This window comes from Parasteatoda tepidariorum, chromosome 9, assembly GCF_982258835.1.
Source record: "Parasteatoda tepidariorum strain Cologne lab strain chromosome 9, Ptep-v5.0, whole genome shotgun sequence".
Taxonomy (NCBI): Eukaryota; Metazoa; Arthropoda; class Arachnida; order Araneae; family Theridiidae; genus Parasteatoda; species Parasteatoda tepidariorum.
This window is the reverse complement of record NC_141763.1, coordinates 88,380,604-88,405,522: the sequence shown is the minus strand read 5'-3', so window position 1 is coordinate 88,405,522 and position 24,919 is coordinate 88,380,604. Positions and strand designations below refer to the sequence as shown.

The window sequence follows — 24,919 nt, the reverse complement described above, 5'->3', positions numbered from 1 at the left end:
GCCAATTGGCTGAATGCCGACACAGGTTATAATACTTGAGAATATCGCCAATGGCTCGTTTGATCAGATTCGGAGTTTTTCGTAAAAATAGCTACCCTGACTGGTTTCCCTCTGGGCCTAACTCTACTACGTCATCATCGCCTATAGTAACCCGTCGTGAGGCTTGATTCCTTTCTAGGAGGTATTGGTTCAGGCAAACCTACAGTAGCCCTTGTGAAGTTACAAATTCAGAAAAGAAATTTTCAAAACATCACACTGAAAACAAATTATGAGAGTATAACTTAGAATTACGCAATGACAATATTCCTTTCCAATAATTCGCATGCATTTGGATAATTTGAATTTTTTTTAGCAATTGAACTGATGACCTACTCTTGGTTTTACTTTTCTATACTTTGAATTTTAAATTAGTTATGGAGGTGAAGTAGAATTTGCGTTGAAACATTTCACGGTATGGCTTCCTTTTTAAAAGCTTCATTGCACGATAACTAGGATTCATATATAATTGTTTATATCTACATTAGGAGGCTCCACCTCTAGCTCGCTCCACTCACCAACCCCTGTAAATTGCTTCTCATTCATCATTGCATTTTTTCCCCTTTAAAAATAAATCTTTCCCACAAAAACACAGAATATTTCGTTTCCGAAATATACAATTATTGTAACTTTTTTGTATGAACATTTTCTTAACATGTTAATCACAAAGAAATGGACGATTACATGGATTTGAAAAATAATCATCTGAACCTGAAAAAGTTTTTTTTTTAAATGTTCTACTTAAAGAACAAAGAATGTATGACTCAATACGAAAAAATAAATGAGAAGTAATTTGACTCGATAACGATTCAAATAAGGAACGGTTCTTATCATCCTACGCTAAGTTTTTTTTATATATTTTATTTTAAAAATTTCATTATAAATGTTAAGATTTATATCTGACAATATGTAATCTCTCTCTCTGTCTGACAATATCTGACAACGCGTAATCTCACTCTCTCTCGAGAAATTCAAGTGCAATTTTTTTATTATTGCTTTGTATTACCTGCAATTTTTTTTCTACACACGTTTGCAGTTTTATATTTCTAAATATTATAGTTGATGTTCTACAAAACATAATGTAAAGTTGAACACCCCATAACAGCTGCGGCATCGGCGGCCCTTACAATTTTTTAATGTAAGGATATAATAATGAAATAAAGTAGTATTTGTGCGTGCCTCTTAAAACTCCAGAAACATTTATGCTATCATCCTAAAATTTGAACAGTGGGTGAAAGCATAAGCGTATCGGGGGAGGGGGGAGAATCACGTTCCCCTACTCCCAATATTTTGCCAAAATTTAAATTTTTCCGCAATTGATTGCTTGATTAAAAAAAGCTTTTTTTTTTAAAAAATAGCGAAACAAAAATTAAGATTATTACATCCACTATTGTATTTTGGCTTGTATTTGACTCAGATGGGCTTATTCTAAAATATAATCATCTAAATATAATATAATCTGTATCAAATATATAATCTATATATATGATCTATATCAAATATAATATAATCGAAATATAATATATCATCTAAAACATAATCATCTAAATATTCTAAAATATAAGAATCATCAAAGATAAAAGGTCACTTTTAAGAAGAGAAAGAGATTTTAAATGAATGACTTAATCGTCTGCTTTATGAAGCTATTTGGGTATTTTTGTTCCATGTATGTACTAACTCGTGGGTGCTGGTAAAGGCAGCTGTTTGAAAAAGCAGGTGAAGTAAATATAGGTCTATTTTTTTTAAATGGGTCAAAGGGGTTGCTGATTACTAATTAAAACTTCGGTAAAGCACCTATTTTCTGCAATGTACTCGTCCGTAAGTTTGGTCTTTCAAAACAAGATCGTTTGTTTCATTTGAAATTTGAATTTTATCACTCGTAAGGAAATCTTTTAAAAATTTGCTTTTTTCCCCCCATTTTTAAAAAAAAAATCCATTTCGTTAAAGGTAAGTGAAATATTTTTATTCTAAGACTGCAGAATTTCTAAGACTGAGAAAACAGACAGAATTTCTATTTTTATTCTAAGACTGAGAAACTCATTACAATACCATCATTTATGCTTAAGGGAGGAAATAAAAGGGTACAATTAACTATGATTATTCATAATTCAACCTAAGCCCTCACTAATCTAGCTAAATGTTTGAATTAAAATAAAGAATTGAGTGAAAATTGTCGTGGTGTTCCTCGTAATTTCAATTTCGGCTTTTTTTTTATTGATAAGGTTTTTGTTTATACTGCATTTTTTTCTTCCTCTGGTTGTTTATTTTTAGTCTTTCAAAGTTTATATTTATTTATATAGTGCGCACCTTATATATGCAAGCATAAATTTAAAATTGTTGGGGAAATACTGTTCTGAGCACGATTCGAAAATTAAATTTCCCGACGTACCCGTGATACGCATTTATTACCCTTATAAGCCCGGCCAGTCACGTAAATATTTACCGATATCGTAAAATACTGATTAATCCCCCCTCAAATTTTGAAGAAATCCTTGGAAAAGGCGCATAAAGGGCACCAAAGGGAAAGATAATGAATAAAATCGATTATATTTGATAAGACCTAAGCATTACTGAATTTACTAATCTAAATGAGAATTCCTAAACAGAGTTTTATAATTTTTCACTTCTCTAGTTATACTTACTTTTATATAAAAAAAAGTTTATAGTTATATAATTTAAACGCACACATTTAGTGCCTTTGTTTAAGTATTTGGCTTATTTTTGAATAATTTGTAAATATCATAATTGTCATAAATGTCAGTTGTTATAATTGTTTAAAAATAAAGTAAATAATTGTCTTCTTTTTTATTACTTTCGTTTTAGAACGCCTTTCTTTTTAATTTAAAATATTTTATTTTTGAATTGTATGACTTAATATCACTACTTTTATTTAATCACTCCCTAATGTCAATGAAATTTATATAAAAATTGCTGTCTTCTTTTAAAATCGAGTTTTCTTATATCTTTGGCAAAAATTAACACTAGATTGCCCAAGGAAGTCATTTTGACTGCTTTTAAATATCAATTAGAAAAACAATGATGAATATAATGACACAATTTCGTAGAATTTTGTGACTTTTTGTACAGCCTGTAATTCTTTTATTGTTAATATTTACTAATAACTTGTTATATAACTGTAAATAATTTAAAAAACATTAAAAATTAATTTTAAACAAATTTTTTTACATATTAGTTATTCTTTCACAATCCAGTCAATTTGACTGCTTTTGGACAATATAGGTATATACTAAGTTCCAGTCTTTTTAGTGTTAAAAAATGATAATAACGTATTAAAAATAAAGTTTCTTTCGAACTATAAAATACCTTTCGTATACCTTTTCGAAACTATAAAAGTCCATAATTTCATATAAAATGCGACAACTGTATTTTCCGATCTGCTTTTCACTTCAAATCTGGACTAGCTCTAATGACAACAGAACAAGAAGTAGCAAAACAATGAATGGAATCAGAAGGACTCAAAATGTTGACCGGTCATTTTGTCAATTCTTCAAGAAGAATGATTTTAGTCTAAGTTATTATCAAAGCATTTAATAATGGCTAAAATGTATGTCTAGTGTTTAATATAAGCAAAATTAGCTTTATAACTTCTTTAAAACCTCACAATTTCTTTCGTGTGCAAACTGAAATAACTCCCTTTATTTCTTTTTTACATGATTTATTCAAATGGTTCATGTTTTTACATGATTGCGAATTTTATGCATTTTGGTAATAGTATAAATAATTGTGTTCACATATTGACTGCAATTTTAGTTATTCCTTTCGTTTAAGTTACAGAACATTTTTAGAAGTTATTTTCAACGAACTTTGCAGTAACAAATAATTTTGTTCTAAAAGTTCAATAAATATATTTTTAGATTAATTTTTATTCATTTAATTTTGTAAATATGTTTTGAAATGCTGTCATTTCTTTCGAGTAAGTATTATAAATGTAATAATATAATGTGTATATCACCTTCATTAAATGAAGAAGAAAAATTAGGATGTGATGAACATTTCTATAATTATTATAATTTCTGATACACTATTTAATTCATAATAAAATTTAAAAAAACATTTTCAAATTTATTTTGTTTTTGAAGTTTTTTTTATAAATTTATAATTGTAAAATAAAAATGTTACTGAAATCAAGAGGCAAACTATTATTATCAACATTTTTTTAATGAAAATATTAAGCAGATTCTAAAAATAAATTCTTGTTTCCCCCCCCCCCCCTATAATTTTTCATCAATGGCTTTGGACATCGAAAAGTTCTTTATACTACACATGTTAACAATTTTAAAATTACACATTTTTTCGTCAAAATTGTGGCGAACAAAAATTTTGGTCTAGCTAGTACCTCAAGAATTAAAATTTTATACCATGGGTTACATGATTATTGGCGATTGAAACGGGCTACAGGTGGCGTAGACCAAAACTCTCTACCTATGACAACACTTCGCAGGCTTTCACTATTAGCGCGTTGACACTCATAGCAGGAGGAGGCACGTTAGTTCCTGTCTTAATTTTCACATACATCGAAACCTTTTAAGTTAGGAAACTTTATGGAACTGAAAACTACATTGAACATAGTTCTGAATGAAACCGCCGTGGAAATTTTAAAAAATACTTATGATAATTAAATATGAAAATATTTGGAAAAGTGAAAATATCGTAGTACATTTCTATATAACTGAGGAGAGGAAAGGGGGAAGTTCAAGACATGGAATCGGTTTTCCTGCCAGATGGCGTATTCGGGCGTTGCGATCGCGAGTCACATCTGAAATTATATCTAAGCCACCTGATACACTAAAATTTATAACTCTGGCAATTAGGATTTCATACAGAATTCATGACAAGGAAAAATATTCGCATATCTTTTTCTCTTTATTGGGCCCAAATATTTTTTAAAGAGTTTTTTTTTTTTCATATAACAAATTGCATTAAAACGAACAGTTTACGAATCTTTAAAAAAAATTTGAAACTCGGGATTCCTTTAAAACTGCAGTTTTAAAGGAATCCCGAGTTTTTATATTAACGCCCATGATTTTATATTAAAACATGTTTTAATATAAAATCATGGGCGTTAAATTTTCTGAAAATACCATTAGATATATAAAGAGAATTTTTAAAATAGTTTTATTGAGTACAAAACATGCTATTTGCTGTTCATATTTCGAAGTAAAATTAGAGCAGACACAAAAAGCTTTACATTTTTTGAAAAGCGGTATTTTTTTTAAAACTGACTTTATATTAAAATATCGGTGCAATATTCTAATAAAATACCCATATATTTTCAAATATACATAAAGAGTGTTTCTAAAAAACCTTTTACTGTCTAAAACAGGCAAAAGTACTCTGTGTTTAACAAATAACTTCGATAAGACTAGACATGAGTAAAATGGATTGTTAAAATAGTTTTATTTAGTCCAAAATATGAATATTTCAATTAATGTATCAAAGTAACATTAATTTTTTTAAATGTGAGACTTTTTTTAAGGCTGGTTAAATATTAAAATAGAGGCCTCATATACTGTGAAAATGCCAACATATGTCTAGAAATATTGGTATGTAGGTACTTTAGTTTCGTAGCGCTAGAGCTGCATATTGGGCTATTTGCGGTGGTGTTTGAAACATTACTGAGGATGATCCGAGGTCATGCCATCACAATTTCGATCCTCTGCAGAGGGGATGGATCCACTGCTTTCGTAGCCCGACTGGCTGCGCGCGAAATCGAGCACTTTACGGTAGAACAGTTTAACGAGGATCAATACCGCGCACCCTCGGTCCCTACGCAGGCTGATCAAAGTGGTCACTCATTCTCTTACTGACCACAGTCAGTGATGCTTGACTTCGGTGTTCTACTGGGAACCGTGTCTTTACGATAAGTCCACCGCGGGGCCTTGAAATATTGAAAAAACAATAGTATAATTGATAATATTTTTTTTTACCAATATACTCAATTTCTAGTTTTTATATGTATATCGAAGCTACATTAGAATGGACACTTGGCTTGGGGAATTTTAAATTATTTTTAAAAAAACGGGATTTGTTTAACACTATTTTAACGCAATTTTTCGAAGCTCTGTCCCCAAGGAAAATAAAAAAGCCTTAGTTTAAGTGCCTTACACTTGAAGCAATGTGATGATTTTAAATTACGTATATAATCTTGCCGTTCAGAATTATATGGGCTTTAGAACAAACAAATAACTTAAATATTTTAAAAATTATTAAACTTTTTTAAAAATCGACAATTTGGCGACATTTTTCCACCTTGATGAAAATTAGCATATTATTCGCAAAAAAGCATCGTTTGTTATTACGACGGAGCCTTCAAAAAACAGCTAAACCGTCAACCATTAGTTTCGCATTCAGATACGTTAACTGACCGTCATTACCGATGCATAAATATTTGTCCTAATTGTCACCGAATTCGAGGCTAATACGCAGTCAAACATTCCGTAGTTGAAAGAGTTAAATGGAAAGTTTTCTATCTGATCGTATTTGAGTAATTCATAATATATTTTATTTAAATTGTGTTGCTGGTATCTAAATGTAAACCAGAAAATTAAACCGCAATGGGGAGACTAGTACCTTTAATGGATTTTAACTTTTTTTTTCAGTGCAGAAAGTAGGGTTTCAAATAATTTAAAACTTTTGTTGAAAATATAAATACATTTGGAAATACGTTGTCGAAATACGTTTGCCTGATAATCTCAAATATTTGTATGAATTCTGTTATGCACATCAGAAAAATTTTTAATGTCAAGAAAACTGGTCCAAGCTTTGCGATCAGCGCACATTTTGAGTTCTTTTCTATTTTTATTTTTTTTTTATTTTTTAACTTAATAGTTCATTGTATTTGGATGCTTATGCTATCAACATTTTATTTTAAGGTAACCTGCATAAACTACAATAAATAGAATTAATTATAAATGTAATACAAATTTTTTATTGAAATATTTCAAAAATTTATGGCGTTTTAAAGAATATAAATTTTTTCATATGTTCCAGAGTAACCAAGTCAACAGGGAATGATGACCATTATGTATGAGCTTGGTGAACCCTTTAATCTTGTCTACAGCACATCAATTCTACACTTGGTGTGATGGTATGAGTTGCCATCACATAAGACACACGATCACCCCTAATATTGAGCCACCTTGCCATGACAGCCCAGCGGTATGCTCGTGACGTATTTAGCCTCATGTATTGCCTTTAAAGGCAGGGCTCTCTGGAGCCAGTTTTCAGCAAACAATGCTCGGTCACTCATTGTAATACTGTCACAGGAATAAATCCGCCACATTACCACATTTTCCTGGCCTGCTTGATTCCCAAGCTTGTCACCGAACAAGCATATCTGGGACCACTTGAAACGATTTAGCTCTGTTTGTACAGCAGTCATGGAGCGAAATGCCGTACAACATCAAAAGGGGCTTACATGCCTCAATCCTCGACCGTATCGTAACCAACATTCGTCCTAGAGGTGGCCCAAGAGAATACTAAAACTTTCATTCATTTGTAATTAAATATATTATATGTTTCTAAATTTATTACTTAATTATTTTATGACAAAAATCAGAAAATTATTAATGTTAAAACGTCATGTTGTAGAAATGAAATATTTTATAATAAGCTTTATTACTTAACAATTTAAATTTGAAATACCAAAGGAATCAAGATGTTCATGGCACTAGCGTATGATATCGAATGCTAGAGAAAGTGATGATAGATTGACGCCATTGGTCTGGGATAGGCATTCAAACTTTTTTCGGCACATGCGTCAAGAGCTGTAACTTTTGATATAGTGCTGCCCTCTATAAATGGGGGATATTTTGTTTCTTTTTGTGGCAATGAATTTGTGTTTTTCTTTTCTTTTTTTTTTATTTCACCCTGCTCAGTTTGGCAACATTAAGATGTACAATGTTGCACCGCGAAATGATATTTGTTGCACAAGTCGAAAAGAATCGCAAAATAATATTATTTGTCATTGATTATTTTATTTCTTAATCTGTATAACTATATTTGATGTATTTATTTATGACAACATGAAATGCGTTTGCTATTAGTTTTGTTCTCTGTTGTGTTTTCGAGATTGAATCAATTGCTGCAACAATGTTGTAATAGAATAAATAAACATGGTTTGGGGTTTATGCTTTAGAGACTTATTGCCCAAATTGTACTTATTCTGATTAATCATAATTTATTTCATGTTCTGAAGTTCGCTTAACGTATTTAAAAGCATGGTTAGTATTTTTGCAATTTATATTTATGGTACATATAATTCGTTCCACAAATTGTCATGTATTAAAAATTTAGTTTCTTGCATTTTTTCTTCAGTTTAAATTTCTACTTCAGGTTTTATGTTTTCATTTTTCTTGTCAAATTATATTTTTATGGAAAAAGGGGCAAATTATCTTGCTTGACAGTTAATATGTTTTGTTTTTATCTTTTTTCGGTATCCTGAATATCGTTTTTTATTCACTTACTTTATTTATCAATTGAAAAATGCATAAAGCTTGGAGGATCATGATTTTTATTCATTGTCTTTTTATAAAAATGTTTTACCATACTTTATACCGATTTTTTAAAACAAATTAATAGATTAGGCTGTGTGATCTAAATTAAAATTTTTTTTATTGTTTATGTAAATAAGTTTTAAATTTGGTGGTTCCATATCAGTACCTGCTTGGGCCAAATGAAATGACTCATTTGCTTAACAGCTATGAGATACCTTAGACTTTTTGTGTAATTTCTAAACGTTAGAATAATTTTTAACATTTGTGCATCATTTTATGGTTTATTGGATTGCCAATGTACACGTATATATAAAAATAGAAATTTATAAATGTCCTATCTTATTCTTACTAGATTTAGATAAAATGGAAAATTTTCTGCAAACACAAAATCTCAATTCAAACAATTTCTGTGAGCAATTTATTGACTCTTGTAACTCGTGTCTTCCTTTCGTCAACCTAATTTTGACAAAATTTATTTAAAAATCATCAATTGTCTTAAAACTTCATATTGATTATTGTACGTACCAGCATATATTTCTTTAAATTTAGTAATTTTCTGATGATAGTTATTGATTTACCTTGTTTTACCTTATATTGGGCTATCTTTATATATTTAAAATCTAAGTCAAAGTCACTTTAAATAAATAATTATATTTATTAAAATTTAATAAATATTTTTATAAAATTCTCTGTCTATTAATTTTTTGATGCCTGATAGTCAGCTTCAAGTTCATCCAATTTTAAAAAAAAGTATTTAATAGGTAATACTGTAATAAATTTTCGTGATATTTACAAATTTCCTGCAAATAACGTTCTTGTGTATTATGCATAGGATCTGAGTCTTATTGCAAACAATTTTAAATCATACCATGAAACAATGCACCAAGAAAAAAGAGGCATTCAGGTATTTATAATCATTAATTTTATTTATGAAAATCATAATTGCTGGCTGAATTTAGAAATAGTTAGGAAATTGAAGCATTTTAAAGACTTGCAGGATTGCTTCATTAAAATTAAATCTATCTTAATAATACGAGAAAATAACTTGCTATCTTATAAATATATTCAGAGTTTAAGTAAGGGCTATTATATATAAAGTAAATTGAAAAATATCTTATAAATGAAACTGCATTTTTCTCATTGTGTTTTTTCTTTTTGGAGTGTGCACTCCCTTACATCGAATATGTTGCTGGGGTGTTATTTACACCACTAGTAAATAATTGTAATGTTTTCTTGCTGTGTAAACTAGTTTCATTTGAATTTTCATTTATTTTTTAATGATTTGAGTTGATCGATATTTTCAGACTTTTTTTTGTTCCGTTCCGCTTTCATGCCTGGTTTAACTTCGAATGAATTTTTAAAAGAAAACAATTAAACCCATATTGGCTTGTCAGGGTGTATTCGCCGAAACCTGATATTATTTTGATGCGCTTATATGTATGGAAATTTGTCCATTTACTTCTATGCAGGATAGTGATAATTGAATTACGGGTGTACCCCTGAATTCCTTTTTAATAATGAAGTTATAATTCAATGAAATTTTGAAACTTTAGCTGAATCATGTTAACGAGACGTTTACATGCAGTAACGAATCAAGCTATATTAAGATACAGTTGCTTTTTTATAACAAACACATTTATTTAAAAACTATAGCTACATAAATGACAAAATTAATGTACCCGTAAAAACTCCCTGATGTTCCATAAAAGTATTGTGCCCTTTAATTTTAATTTATCTTGTTATGTTTTTTAAATTTTTTTCTTCATGGTTTTGTAAGCCAGATATTTTTTAATATTTTTAGAATTTATAATACATTGACTCCTTTGGTTTGGTGAATTTTTCGCCATTTTTAATATTTCGAACTGTGCCGAAACCCGCTAATATCACGATTCTTATTCAGACAATTTTAATATCAAACATTGATTTTTGTATTTATCTGATTAAAAAGTTACGAGTTGCGATTTTTATTCACTCAATTTAAAAATCGTGCATTGTGATTTCTATTCACATTATTTAAAAATCAGGTTTTTAAGTTTGTCCCCATTATGATTTTATTTTTTCAGTTTCTCATGTTCCATTGCACAGGGTTCTAGTCTGATCCAGAATTCTAAAAAATGGACTATTAAAATAATTTGCTTAAGATTTAATGCAGCATATCAGTGTCATTTAATTTTTTTCTATTATATATATGAATTGTTTTATATTTTAGAACTCTGAAGTTGTAGTAGTAAAGATTGAAGTTGGCCATAAAGCTGTTTTGAAACCTAAAGAAACTCCTGATGGCCACACTCATGATTGGACGGTCTTTGTTCGGGGTGCGGAAGACAATAAGATAGAACACTTTGTTGAAAAAGTTATATTTTCTCTTCATCCGAGCTTCCCAAAACCTAAAAGAGGTAATTAGTTGCGATACATCATTTTTGAATTTTTTATTTTAAGATACACTTTTTAAACTTTACTTTTTTTAAATCTAAGTTAATCCCAAAACATCAGTTTTGCAGTGTTAGAATTTTACTTTAAAAGTGTTCAATTTTTATTCTCAACCATGCTTAAAGAGACATAGTAAAATGCTATTAATTGTCTCATTAAGTCTCACATTTCATAATTTGCATGCTTTACATTACTATTGTTTTATCTTAAAATTTACAAGGATAACATAGATGTCAATTCTTTTTTCTTTTCTTTCAGAGACTCTTTAAATGTTTAGCTTTCTTTGTTACTCTTCCTACATCTACCAAAAATTTCCATAAAAAGAAAGATATATATTAATATATCTGTAATGTATATCAGAGTTTTACCTAGGAATAAAAAAAATCAGGGTGCTTCTTCACAGAAAAGGCACTTTGAGTTTTGGAAAGGCACTCACTTAACACCGTAAAAATTTATCAAAATGTGTAATATTATGTAATAACTGAATTTGCACTCAATAATTTTTAAGTTACCGTCTTATACTGTTTTATGTGCATATTTCCAAAAATAATTTTCACTCATTATCAATCTTGTTACCCTTTTTTCTATCGCTGCCTATTTTATTCTATAGTTATGGATTTTTATTAAGGTTTTACCCTTAGTTTTCCACAACACGGAACTCATTTGCTCGTAAATTCTACAATTAGTATGATCATGAGACCTAAGGCATTATTTTATAACCACATCCTATCTTTCAAATTTATTTTTTGAAGAAGTTGTTTTTTGAATAGTTATTTTTCTAATAATTAACAGGAGTAAATGTAACAGCAGTTGTCTAATTTTGTTTTGTAATATTCATGTGATGAACTGAAAAACATTCATCTGATATTCATTTGAAAAACATTAATAAAACACAAATAATGTTGAAGAAATGGACTTATGTTTTCAGTTTTATAAGCAAGAACCTTTCATAATCTCTAAAGAGAAAATTTATGTTTAGATAAGTTCATTCTGGTTATGTTCGATAGTTAAATTTTACAGCTTAAAAACAATTTCCTTTTATGATTTTTTCCCCCCACCTTTTTTGGCAGTTTAACACCTTTAGATAGGTTATAAAAGTTCTTTTACTTCATTATCAACGTCCCTCTTATCGTTAAATTTCCTATTTAAAGAAAGACAAGGCTGTGCTTTTCCCAGAAAATTTTATCAAGTGTGATTCAGTTACATGACTTTGGTATTATTTATTCTCTAAATGTTTATATTAGGAAGTTGGTTCTAATAATTACTATTGCAAGGGTTCACACCAACAATGAAAATTTATTGGTCAGACAGGACCACTTAAGTATTTATTTAGTGATCCAAAATCTTAATATAGCAGACAAACTAGAAGGGAAGAGGACGAACTTTAAAATTGCATTATTCATGTTATTTTATGTAAACAAAATTATTAATAGTGATTTATAACACCTTAAAACTAATTAGATCAAATAGTGGTTGAATATTCATTATATCTCTAGTATTTAATTAGAATAAACTAGTAGATTTAAAATTTTCTGTATATTTAATAGCTGAATAAAAAGTGTATGATTTTTAGCTGTAGTTATTTTTATGTGGTTGCATATTTGGGCTGTTCCATAATTTTTTTATTTATTTTGGATTCATTGTACACATATATATTTCTCTTGTGTGGCACCAAAAATATGGATATTTTTATATCTGAATTGACAATACTGAAGTTATCTAAAGTAATTCGTTTTGTTAGGTTGTCTAGTTTAAGTAGCATTGAATAAATAGTTATACATTAACTATTTGTTTAGATTCATTTGGTCAGGGAGTCTTATGTGATAGTTTAAAATAGTTGTTATTTATTAAATATTTATTTAGAATAATTTTGTGTGAAAATAAAAGCTTAGTTACGAAGTAATTCTTTAAATTTTTTTTAATATTTCCTAAAATGGCCTTTCTAAGACGTTTTTCTATTGTTTCTATAAGTTTTTTTTGCCTACTATGCTAAAATGTCCTTAACTCATACTTATGGTAGTGTGATTTAATGGCTGCTGGATAAATTTCAAATTATTACTGAAATTCAATACATACATATAATGGACAATATAGCGGAGATTTCTTGAAAATAGTTGAAATTGAAATCAAAGTACTTTACGGGCAAAACTGCAGGGAGCAGCTAGTTATGAGTAATCTAGATTTAACAAATACAGTTTTAGTTCTAATGAATTTATTAAAATTACTTACTCTATATTGAAGAAAAGTTAAGACTCGATTGTAAGGAATTAAAAGTGTATTATTATTCTTGAACGAACTTTTAAATATCTATCCTCTTTTATTTTCTTTCAAAATGGTTTTTATATCTTGTCTAATATATTTTGTATATTGCATTTTTTAAAATCATATCAGTGATTAATAGTAAAAAAAAAATATTGATTTTACAGTTGTAAAAGAACCACCTTTTGCAGTCTCAGAAACTGGATATGGTAGTTTTACTATGCCTATAGATGTATACTTCAAGTCGAATGAAGAACCTAAGAAAGTACGATTTAACTATGACTTGTATGTGAAAGTAGGCTCAACTTTTTCCAATATTCGCTTGGAAAAAATGACTTTTAAAAATCCTGCACAGGAATTAAGAGAAAAACTTTTGAAAGCTGGCGGGGTAAGTTTGATCTATTAAACTTCTAACGAATATGAAAATTGTTTTTACTTAGTTTTCATTACTATTTGAAGATGCTGGAAGTATCGATGAAAACACTCTAGTTTGTAAATACCAAACATTCTTAAATAATTGGTTTATGAATATAATTAAAACATTTGGGTCATTCCTTTTAAATTATTATTTTTAAGACAAAATTATTTGCCTTAAAGACCCAAATTTTACTTACATTTAGAGTGATTAGCTTTTTTTACTAAGAATAAAATTTCTTTTAACTATTTCATCATTAAATCATTGTGTTAATAAACACAATGATTTTCATTCTCATAAGTTTATTTTAAATTAGTCATTTTATCATTCATATTTTTGTTCCCAATATTATATTTTGCAACTACATTTTGTCATAAAACAGTTTACTAAATTATTTCCAGAAATATATTAAGTACAAAACTTCAATCAGGCTTTAAAATTATTTAAAATGTTTATTATGCCAAACAGGACTGTTATTGTTTATATTTCTCTGATTCATACTTAGGTTGTGAAGCTATGTTCTTGATTTAGACTGATTGTTTTAACAATTTAAACTTGTTGAATTTGTTATGGGTTTTCATACATAGTTAGTTAGAGCATAATAGAATTAGTTAATTAGGAAAATTAAAAGTTGCTTTTAGTTATAAATTCTTTTTGGGAGCCTCAGCATTTATTCGTTAAACATACTTTTATCAAATCCATATAAATTATATGTATTTATGATTTTTGTTGTTAATTTTAGAAGCATTGTATTCCTTTATTACATTTCATTTTGTAAAAATGCTTATTAATTTGTTTAACTCTGAGATGCAGAGACCCATGATGTAAGAAATGTATTTCCTGTTTAACATAATTTGATTCAGATTTGGTATAATCAAAGTGTTAAGAGATCAATTTTATATATTCTGTTTATATCTTTTATTTCATGTAATTCATACCACTCTGTAATTATCTTCTTATCTTGGCCTTAGAAATTTTTTTTATAATTTACAGAATTTATAAAATTGTTAATTACTGTATCTTTTTTATTCATATTTCTTTTGATAATAATTTTAAAAAAAAATTAACTGGTTATTATTTTATTAAATTGCCAATTGGTTATACTAATAATATTTTACTTTATTGTGTTTCAAAAACATATGATGTATTTTTAAAAGAATAAAATTTGAAAGAATTATTTTAATGTGAACACCCAATCTTTCATATAATCAAGTAGAAAGATAAATTTTAACTTTGTTTTCTTTGTAAATTTGTAGTGAAATGCATCATATGTTATAACAGAGGTGATAATTTTTTTAAAAACTTTTTTAAGTAACTGAGATAAGTATTTCATGACCTATCTTCATAGTCATTGTAAGCGATGCATTTTAGGGTGTAAATTTTCAAAAACTTCTATTATATATTTAAGTCTTAAATATATTTCTGAAAAAATATTTTACTATTTATTGTTATTTTATCAATAATTATAAGTTAAATATCTCTTCTTGGAGTGGCCAGAACTTGATGGGGGGGGGGGGGGGAAATTAATCATAATAAATAGCAAATGAAATGTCTTCAGATAGATTCAAACTTTATATTTTTTAATTGTTTATTTTTATAAGGAATTTCACTTAATCTCATGTGTCATACCATATTGGTTTGATTATTATTTTCTGTTCGTTCGAAATATTTAATTTTTACTTTTCTGATTTTAATCATAGTTGTATCACTATCTCTTCTCCGTTGTGTGGATATCACAAACATTAAATTCTAGTTCTATATTGTGAAGTATTTTATAGATTACATATTATTTTCAATGAAATCCTATGAATTAGGTATTAAGACTAGTTAATTTCTTGCATTTTTTTATGCTTTTAAAATATATATTTTAGCAATTTTGTATTGTGACAATCTCTCTAACAGTATTTTATATACCTGACTAAGTGGATTTAACCAAATATTATTACACTTTCTTAATTAGTGGAACAGTCTGCAAAAAACTCAAATAATTTTTACTCGATTGCATTTTCTTTTACTCGATTGCAAAAAGAATTATAAAAACAAGCTTATTGAATTAGGGATATTAAATTTTATGAAAATATCTTTGACATTTAGATTTTTCAAACTCTTCCCTACATTTGAAGGATTAATGATTGAATGTATGTTGAATTGGTTATTAGTAAATCCAATCTGCAAAAATAAGAAAAAATCTGTTGCAAAACAATTAGCTTTTCTGTGTAGCTTTAATTTTTGCTAGTTTATTAATTAATTTTAGTTTATTCAAAGACAATAAATTTTTTAATTGTTTCTCATATATATATAAATTTTATTTGAGAAAGAGATAGAAGCATTTTCTATAAAAAAAATTGATTTAGTTAATTGACATGTTGTACATGAAAAATTTTGGAGAAATGAAAGAAAGGAGAGCTTAATTTCATCTTCCTATTGGCTTTTTTAAAGTTTTTTTTTAATGAAACCTTTATTCTGTACTTGATCTTAGTTATACTTTCTTGGATGTATTTGATATCCTTTTATTTGATGTACTTTCAAGATTTTTTATTAATATTTTTATTAAAAAAAGAAGGCATATATATCTGCTTTATTCTATAGAAGAATTATCGATAGAATAAAGAAAAACTTTTTTTTATTTGCTATGGCAACATATGAATTGAGAATTTTTAAACTTTACGTATTACAAAGCAAATACTTAGACGCAAATAATTATTATGGTTTAAAGTACAGTTTTAATTTATATATTTATTGTTATAAAATGGAAGAGGGAGTTTAATTGTTATAGTTTTATTAATTACCGAAATCATAGAGGTGAAGTAGCTATAATTCTATTACAAAATATTAATTTATTACAAATTATAACAAAATATTAATAATAAGAAGAAAAAAATTATTTATTTTCATTTGTCAACAATTTGTTTAAAATAAAATGATTGTTACTGTTGGTAGATTATTAAGTAACCAATTATTGATTTATAAGAAATTAAATAATGTGTCCTGTGTATTGGAGTAAATAATGTGTTTATTAAAATCACATTCATTCTGAGAACATTTGATTTTATAAGGCAGCTGATTCTATAAACCTGTTTTTTGACATTTGCTGAATGTCCTGGTTTTTCACATCTATTAATGATAAAGTTTGTTTGGCAAAATTATTTGCTATCAGCTGTGCTGTTCAGCATTGCCTTGCCTTTAGCAATCACATCAATCACCAAAGAGAAAATATATTCACTTAGTCAACACAAATCTGTGCATTTCCAATACCATATAGTAATTATTGCAAGAACAGACAATATATTAATACAACTAATAAAAGAACATAAAGGAAAAGCTAATGAAGTAGGTCTAGAGATTAATGAAATCAGAATGAAATTTATGATTATGTCAAAGTTAGAAAAGACAAATGCAAGATCTGAAACTTGATGATTAAATTTTTAGGGGTATAAGTACCTTTATTTATCTTGTTAACGAAATAAACAATATATATAAAAGTAATGACTGTTTTAATAAACAGATTTAAAATGGAAATGTAGCAGTATTTGCAAATAATAAGAATTCTCTGTAGGAATAAAGAAAAGGCAAGGCGCTTCCTCATAGTTATGAAACCATTTATGAAAATAACTCATGAAGATAAAGTACAACCATGGAATGGAAAAATTAATTAAATGGAAAAATATAAGATTTATCAAAGCTAATAAAATACAGTAGATATGATATGACAAATAAATGAAGGAATCAGGCATGCCTAAGAAAATCTGAAAAGTAAAATTTTAATAAGGAAAGACTAAAGTTGAGATAATTGGATAAAGCTGAGGTAGAAGTGAAAAAAAAAATGAAAATAAAACTTGCGAAAACGAATCTGTTAAGAGAGTGACGTGAAATTCTATTGCAGAGAAAGCCAATGTTCACCTAGGGCTGTAGAGCTAGAAAAGAAGAAAAAGATTGAAGATAGTTACTTGAATATTGGTGGGCATTTCATAACTTTTCATACACAGTCTTTATTTGTTGCTCACGCACTGTTTTGTAATGTTTTAATTTTTGCCCTTCAATTTCCCGAAGAAGTCTATTCCACACTTGTTAATTTGTTCTTTTTGCTCATAGAGCGCTTAATGGAATTTATTTATAAGCTTTCAAAGCTTGAAGAAATAGACGGAGAAAGCCAATTTTTTAAATTCATTTTGTACATATACCCTACAAAAATTTGTTTTTACAAATTAACCATCATTTTATAAAATGATGTAATGTTTTTATATTGTAATAATTAAGCTTTTGCATATTTGATTTTAAAGCGGCTGATTTTATAATTTAGTGATTTTATTAGTGGCTTTCATTGTAATTTTGAAAGCTTCATCTTTACTGTTATGAATGATACTATGTCCGTTCTCTTTCTTTTAAAGTATATTGGTGTAACAATTATTTTCTATAGTGTTTTTTGAAGGTCTAGATATTTCTAACCTACGAATATTTAGAAAATTTACGTTTTATTCAATGCATATTTAGTTAAGCATATTTCAAATAATAAAATTCAATGAGATAAAGAATAAAATATTTGAATAAACTCAATATTTGAAATGTACTGCTTAAACAATACAGGAAAATATCCTTTTCTTAATCATTTTTATATTATTATTTCAGCTGCATTAAAAGTTTTCTTGACGTTTTGTAAAAGTGTTTATAAATATCTAAAAATTAGCTGTCGCTGTTCAATAGCAATAAATAATTTATAATGAATTAAATAAAGGTTTGCTAAGCTTCACATAAAAATTAACTGATAATAAAAACAATTTCTTGAGTAGTTATAGTCAGTGTTACAATTAAAAACTGAAAATTGGTTTTAGAAATAAATTTGTGCTCTTAAATTCAAACTTTATAATTACTTAATGCAGACCAATTTTGCGCATAGTTTGGAATATTAGTTTATTTAAATATGTTATTTTGTAATTTTCTTTAATATTATTGGACAAAGAAAGAGTTAATGTTATATTTATTATTTTAGACTAAAATTTTATTAAAAAAATGTGGTCGATAATCATGCTTTAATGAAATAAAATCAACAGCCGGTATATAAAGTTAAAGTTTATAGTGATGATTTTTTTCTGCCTTTTCAATTTAATGAAATCATAAAACTACCTTTTCCAAAAAAGTTTTTTTTTCAGGAATTTGGAGGGAAAAAAAATAATTTTTCACACTTTTTCTTACCTATGTAAAAACATGGTTTAAATTACACTTGCATGACTTAAAATCATTCATCAGATTCGTATTTACGTAATTTAAAATTTCATATTGCTATTCTTCTTCGCACAATTTAAAATTCTCATTATATTCTGTATTTGTGAGATTTAAAATTACATATTGTCATTTATATTCACATGATTTAAAGACAAAGCATAAATATTTGAGTTCACGCACGTTAAAAAATTGCAGCTTGTCCATACATATTGATTCATATTCACAAGATTAAAAAATCATAACCAAAATCTTTGAAGTAATTAAAATAGTAAATACACAGTATGATTTAGATGTGAGTGCAATGCTATATTATATCGTTATTGAAATTTTAAATGTATTTCTTTCGAAATGTATTTTATTTACTTCAACTTTTCAACAGTTTTTTTTTCATTTATTTATTCAATTATGTTGTAATGATTAATTTGTAGTAGTTTTCATTTATTGTGTTTTAAATGTAACAAAAAGCAAAAAAGTTCAATAATATTTAGCTTTTGTTTTGTGTTTTTTTTTAATCTATTTGTTATGAAAAAAATATTTCTTACTTTGTTAAAACAATTACTTTTTCATAACACGGAAATAAGAATTGAAATGAAAATTTTTATTATTCTTTGAAGTGTAAGATAAATATTTAATTTTTGTAAATAGGGCAAGAAGTGTGAGGCATTAGAGTTTTTAGTTTAAGTTTTGAACATTTTGATAGGTAAAATTGAGATCCCTGTATGGGTTAAAAATGTTAATAATTAAGCAGTTTTTTTGAAGATATAAAACTAGTTATTGATGTACCAGATGTTCTGCTGTTCTATTTGATGATTCTTAAATTAACTGCAGGGTAGAGTATAGAAATTTTAGCATATATATATATATATGTATATAAATGTTGTATATTATTTCATTATATATTGCATATTTATAAAATATATAATCAAAATACATATACATTGTATAATATTAAAGAATTTTCTGCGAAGGTCGTTAGTGTATGTTATGCATATCTGATGCTAGGCATCTTACTTTGTAAAATATGTGCCTTAACATCTTTTTTGATTGCATATTAATGAAAACATGTGAATGTGCTTATTATTAACCTGTCAAAAAAGATGACATTAACAACATTACACTTGCATTCTACATCACTTATTTAAGCATACATAAGAATTTTTAAAAATTATAAATTAAGAAATATTACATATTTACATATTAATCGTGAGAAAGCATTGATGGAGTTTCAGAGTATTATTATTTACAAAGATGTAATACTATCAAAATGAACGATTATCTGAAAGTATACTTTCATATTATTTTTTATATGTAGCAATCAGGTTAAACTTTTTTTTATATAAAAATATTAAATATGTGTGTCGCGGAGGAAAAAAGAAAAACAAAAGAATGTGCAAACTTTGTTCAAAATTTTTGGGTCTTATCAAATGTAATGTTCTCTTTTTTCTCTCTCCCTTTCCGTATCCGTTTGTTCTCCTGATCTTGCAGCTTGACAATTTTTATTAAAATTTTAGGGACTATCAACACTTTGCAGACACGACACCGGTGTTCCTTTTATATATATATATATATTTTTTTCTGATGTTCTAATTACTAACAAAAATATATTTTGGTATCTTTCTAATTAGAAAAAACAGTCTAATAGCTATTAAGATATAAAATTCTAGAAAAGTAGTTTGAAAATAATTTTTTTCAAAATGTAAAAATAGTTATCAATGATTGATTTTGTAAATTAGAAACATATCAGTAATTTATTACTGTTTTCGTAGATCTAAATAAATAAAACTAAACTAAACTCAGCGGCTCGACAGCCCTAGAGGTCCAAGGCCTACTGTGCCCATCTCAGCTTTCTTGACCTTGTGCTCTGGGGTGTAGGAGCAAATGTTCCGGTCAGGTGGTCAGCCGAACGCAGAACCCCCGGTGTTTAATTCCGAAGCATGCTTGGTACTCATTTATCGACCCACTGAAGGGATGAAAGGCTGAGTCAACCTTCCCCGGTCCGAGGATCGAACCAGGGACCTGTGGCACGACAGCACATAGCGCTACCGCTCAGCCGCCGGGCGTCGTCTAAATAAATACAAATTTGAAAAATTGTCATTCAGAAGTCAGCTTTTTTTTTTTTGTGGACAGTTTTACCTTTAACATAGAAAAAGACACTGGGGTCTTATGTTGTATTTTATAACCGTAATTTATTAAATGCTAAATATATTTTTCACTTATTTTGTTCTAAATTAATTTATCTATGAGTATTCTTGGTTGAAATTTTGCAAATAATATTGTTCAAAGGTTAATATTAGGGATTTCTACAAAAGTCGATTACTCACCTAAATAATTGATTTAATTCTTATCAATGGATTTTTCTTTAACTGTTGTAAAATTCGATAAAGCTATAGTGAATTCTAATTCTGTTGTTAATCAATTCTTTTCACCTTGTTGATTAATTTAAGTTTTTAAATTTTCAGTATTCTTTATTTAATATATATGCATCAAATCAGTGACATGAATATTTTTTTGTTGTTGTCATATCTCAAATTTGAGATTGTGGTTTTGGTTGAAAGAACTTGAAAACGCAGCAGTGCAAAAAATTTGTATCTTCATTAAAAAATTTCTTTTTCCTAATCGCTTTGTTTAAAAATACGTATTAAAGTTTTATTTATGAAAGCGTCCTTCCTTTTATTTTTTGTTTTGCTATCTTTTGTTACAAATGTTTTGCTATCTTAAAATTTCTTTCTTATTTTGTAGTTTATTTTATATGAACTCAAGTGTGTTAGACTTGTCAAAAACGGAAGCATTATTACATGGTGGCCATAGAACAGGAAAATCATAGAGGATAAAGAAATTTCAAGGAATTTTATCAATCTGAAAATATCAGGGAAATTATATCAGGGTTAGGTAATTTAGTTAAAATACCTCAAAAGGCAGGGAAAATGAATTTATTTGGGTTGGAGGTGTTCGAAAGTTTCGCACTTTTTATATTGCTTTTTTAATACTTATAATTTTTAAAAAATATTATTTTCAACATTAATAGTTAGTAAATCTTTTTTTGTAATATATTTTATGTTAGAGAATAAAAATGTGTTTATATTGTTTTTTTATTGACACTGACGAGTGAAATGTATGAGCTTTGTGCGTTCAGTTTGGCGCACAACACTTGCATTGCTAATTACATTATTCTTTAACACTTGTGATATCGATTTCTTTGAGCAATTAAATTATCCTGTTAAAAGGCTCATTCCTTTCTTCCATCTTTCAAAAAAATTTTTTATTTTATTTATATGACTGCAATTTTTGTTTTCAATTATTCCGTTACCTCACTTAACATTTCAAAATTGCTCTTATGTTATAGCAATTCCCATACCCAATTTTTAACTCATCCATTACCCAACTAGAACCCTGTGATTCTCGGGGAAACTTTTAGAGGTCTTTATGCTATAATTCTTTGTTTGGGCAAAGATCTTCCTAGAAATAAATAAGTGCCATGTGCGTTTCAGAAACAATGGTACTTTTAGTTCATATAGCTAAATATATTAATATACTCAAATTAAAAAATTTCAATTAAATATGAGTAATGATATTTAATGTTAATTCGGACTAAAAATAATTTGCAGTAGTCCTGGTTTCTACTACTGATAGATAATGCTATTTCTTTTCTTAAAATAGAAAAAAAAAACGGAAAATTAGCTTTCCTAAATAAAAAGAGAACACAATTTTTATATAAAGAAAAGGCAAAGAGGGTGCTATTCATTATTACTGTGAAATGTCAGGCAGGTGATTCTTTCCGTCAGGCTAACCGTGGGAAGTTTTTATGATTTTCATCTCCATTTAACGTAAATGCTCCATTTTCCATCAAAAAAGTCCTCCACGAAGACTAATTTTTCCCAATACTTGATTTAGAAGTTCCCTTGTCTTCCGGTTAGAGTTCAAAATTACAAGGTTACGAAGCTGAACATTTGTAGTCGCTAACTCAAAATTGGGTCGGTTGTTCAACGACGGTTATGGAGTAAAATAGGTTATTAAATTCTTTTAACGCACCCAATTCCCCGTGGTTTCCTTTTTCCGATCATTTATCCGTAGTTTTTTTTAGCCATTTCCGCGAGGTTAATCAAAATCGGATATATACTTGAGTATGGAAAGCGATTTTCGATAAGTTATTTATTTATTTATTTTTTTGACGTGAGGATTCCATCGTAAGTCTAAGTCGTTTTCCGATTGTTTTTTCTTCTGTTACTGCTACATGTTTTTCCGAATTCGAGTATTTTTAAAACTGTAATATTTGGACACGCGAATTATGAATTTGAGTCATCACTTTTCGTTTCGAGTCCAAGCTCTTTCCCAATTATTTTTAGGTTTTACCTATGTGTTTTTTTTTCTTTTCCAAATATCGATATTTGTTGCGATGTTATTACGACTTTCGAAATTTGCATTTAGTAATCTTTGATGCACTCGTTTTGCAATGATTCTATCGAAAATCAACTTCGATCGTTTCTCAGTAGCTATTAATCCTTTTTCTCGGCCATTTCCACGTCGTCTTTCTAATTCCGATATTTTTTTTATATGATATTACTCACTTCGTAAATCCACGTCGTTCCCGATTATTTTTTGGCAGTTGGCAGTTATTCGGGAGTTGAGTATCGTTTTTTGGCAATTGTAGTTATTTTTTTGTGTTATTTCATTTCAACCTAGTTTTTGAAATGTTTCGAATGATATTTTAAATGCAATATTATTGTGATAATCAACATTTTCAAAGAACAAAAAAAAATCGCCTATTATTAATTTTTATTGTTAATTATTTCATAGTGTCTTAAATTTACCCGAAACCTGTTTTGTTGTAAAACTACCGAAAAGGCTTAAATATACTGAAAGTTTTACATAGTTACTACTGAATATCAGTTAAAGTATCTGTGATTCTGTATATTGCCACAACAATCTACGCGGTCTTCTAATAATCTTAGGGAGAAAGTGATTTATAAAGATTTAACAACAACAACAACAACAAAAAAAAAAGCATCCAAAGGGACAGAAAAGAATTAGGAAATTTTGCTACTGGTCAATAACAGCATTTTCTACAGTTTTTTTTAAAAAACTAATCCTTTTTTTCAAAAAAAAAAAAAAAATGATATTAATGATGCATTTTTTTTAAACCGTGGTAAGCTCGATAAGATTTATTTCTAAAATAAAGAAAATTTTTAAGAAACAAAGTAATAAATAGTCGTGGAATAACGTAATTTTCATAATTTATTAAACATAATAAAATTTACTTGACGTGTATTTTCCACGAAAAAAGCGATTGCCAGTTAGTGGAGACAGTTAGGCCATTTCCACGTAACCTTTCCCTATAACCTGAGATACAGGGTGACAATTATTGAACTGTATGACAGCATGTATAAGCGTATATCGCTTGTGATGGCCTGCTATGCTTGCAATAACAGCCCGATTGCGGCGCAAAGCAAATTTGCGACCGAGTACAAGCTGAAGACAACCAGTCCAAGTGTGCTAACAATCAAGAATTTGATTCTCAAGTTTGAGCTCTAGGATACCCAGAGGCCACTAAAATGGGACAAGCTTGGCCGCAATATTCTCCGGATCTGAACACATGGGACTAATTTTTGTGGGACTATATAGGACAATGCATACATAAATAACCCCGAAACCATTGCTGAGCAAAAAACTGCCATTCAGGAGGTCTTCGTGATCATCGATATTCCGGCGCTTTAGTGGGTCATGCAGAATTTTGCTAATTGTCTATGCCACATCATAGCCAATGATGGCAGTCATATCGAACAAGTTATAACCCAAATTCAAATATCTGTAGTGGTACTGACGTAAAATGTTCTCAGTGGTAGACGGATCATAGGTTGGAGTCCACTTGCGTCAGGCTAATTGGGTTGTCCGTGGGATGTTTTGTGGTTTTCCTCTCCTTGTAATGCAAATGCAGGTTAGTTCCATCAAAAAGTCTTCCACGAAGGTGAATTTCTCCCAATACTTGATCCAGGAGTTCCTTTGTCTTCTGTATTGGGTTCAAAGTTTCAATTGCTGCGGAGTTGAA

General features: G+C 28.2%; 1 protein-coding gene across 3 annotated transcripts in view; it reads left to right on the top strand.

The window, feature by feature from the left end:
• The first annotated feature begins 7,894 nt into the window (after positions 1–7,894).
• ear (ENL/AF9-related super elongation complex transcription factor) overlaps positions 7,895–24,919 on the top strand; it is a 41,824-nt gene continuing 24,799 nt past the window's right edge. For all 3 annotated transcript variants that reach the window (XM_043049453.3, XM_043049454.3, XM_043049452.3), the window contains exons 1-3: positions 7,895–8,279; positions 10,762–10,948; positions 13,409–13,629. In XM_043049453.3, coding sequence (XP_042905387.2) covers positions 8,277–8,279; positions 10,762–10,948; positions 13,409–13,629 — 411 coding nt within the window. In that variant the 5' untranslated portion in view covers positions 7,895–8,276. The remainder of the gene's footprint in view (positions 8,280–10,761; positions 10,949–13,408; positions 13,630–24,919) is intronic.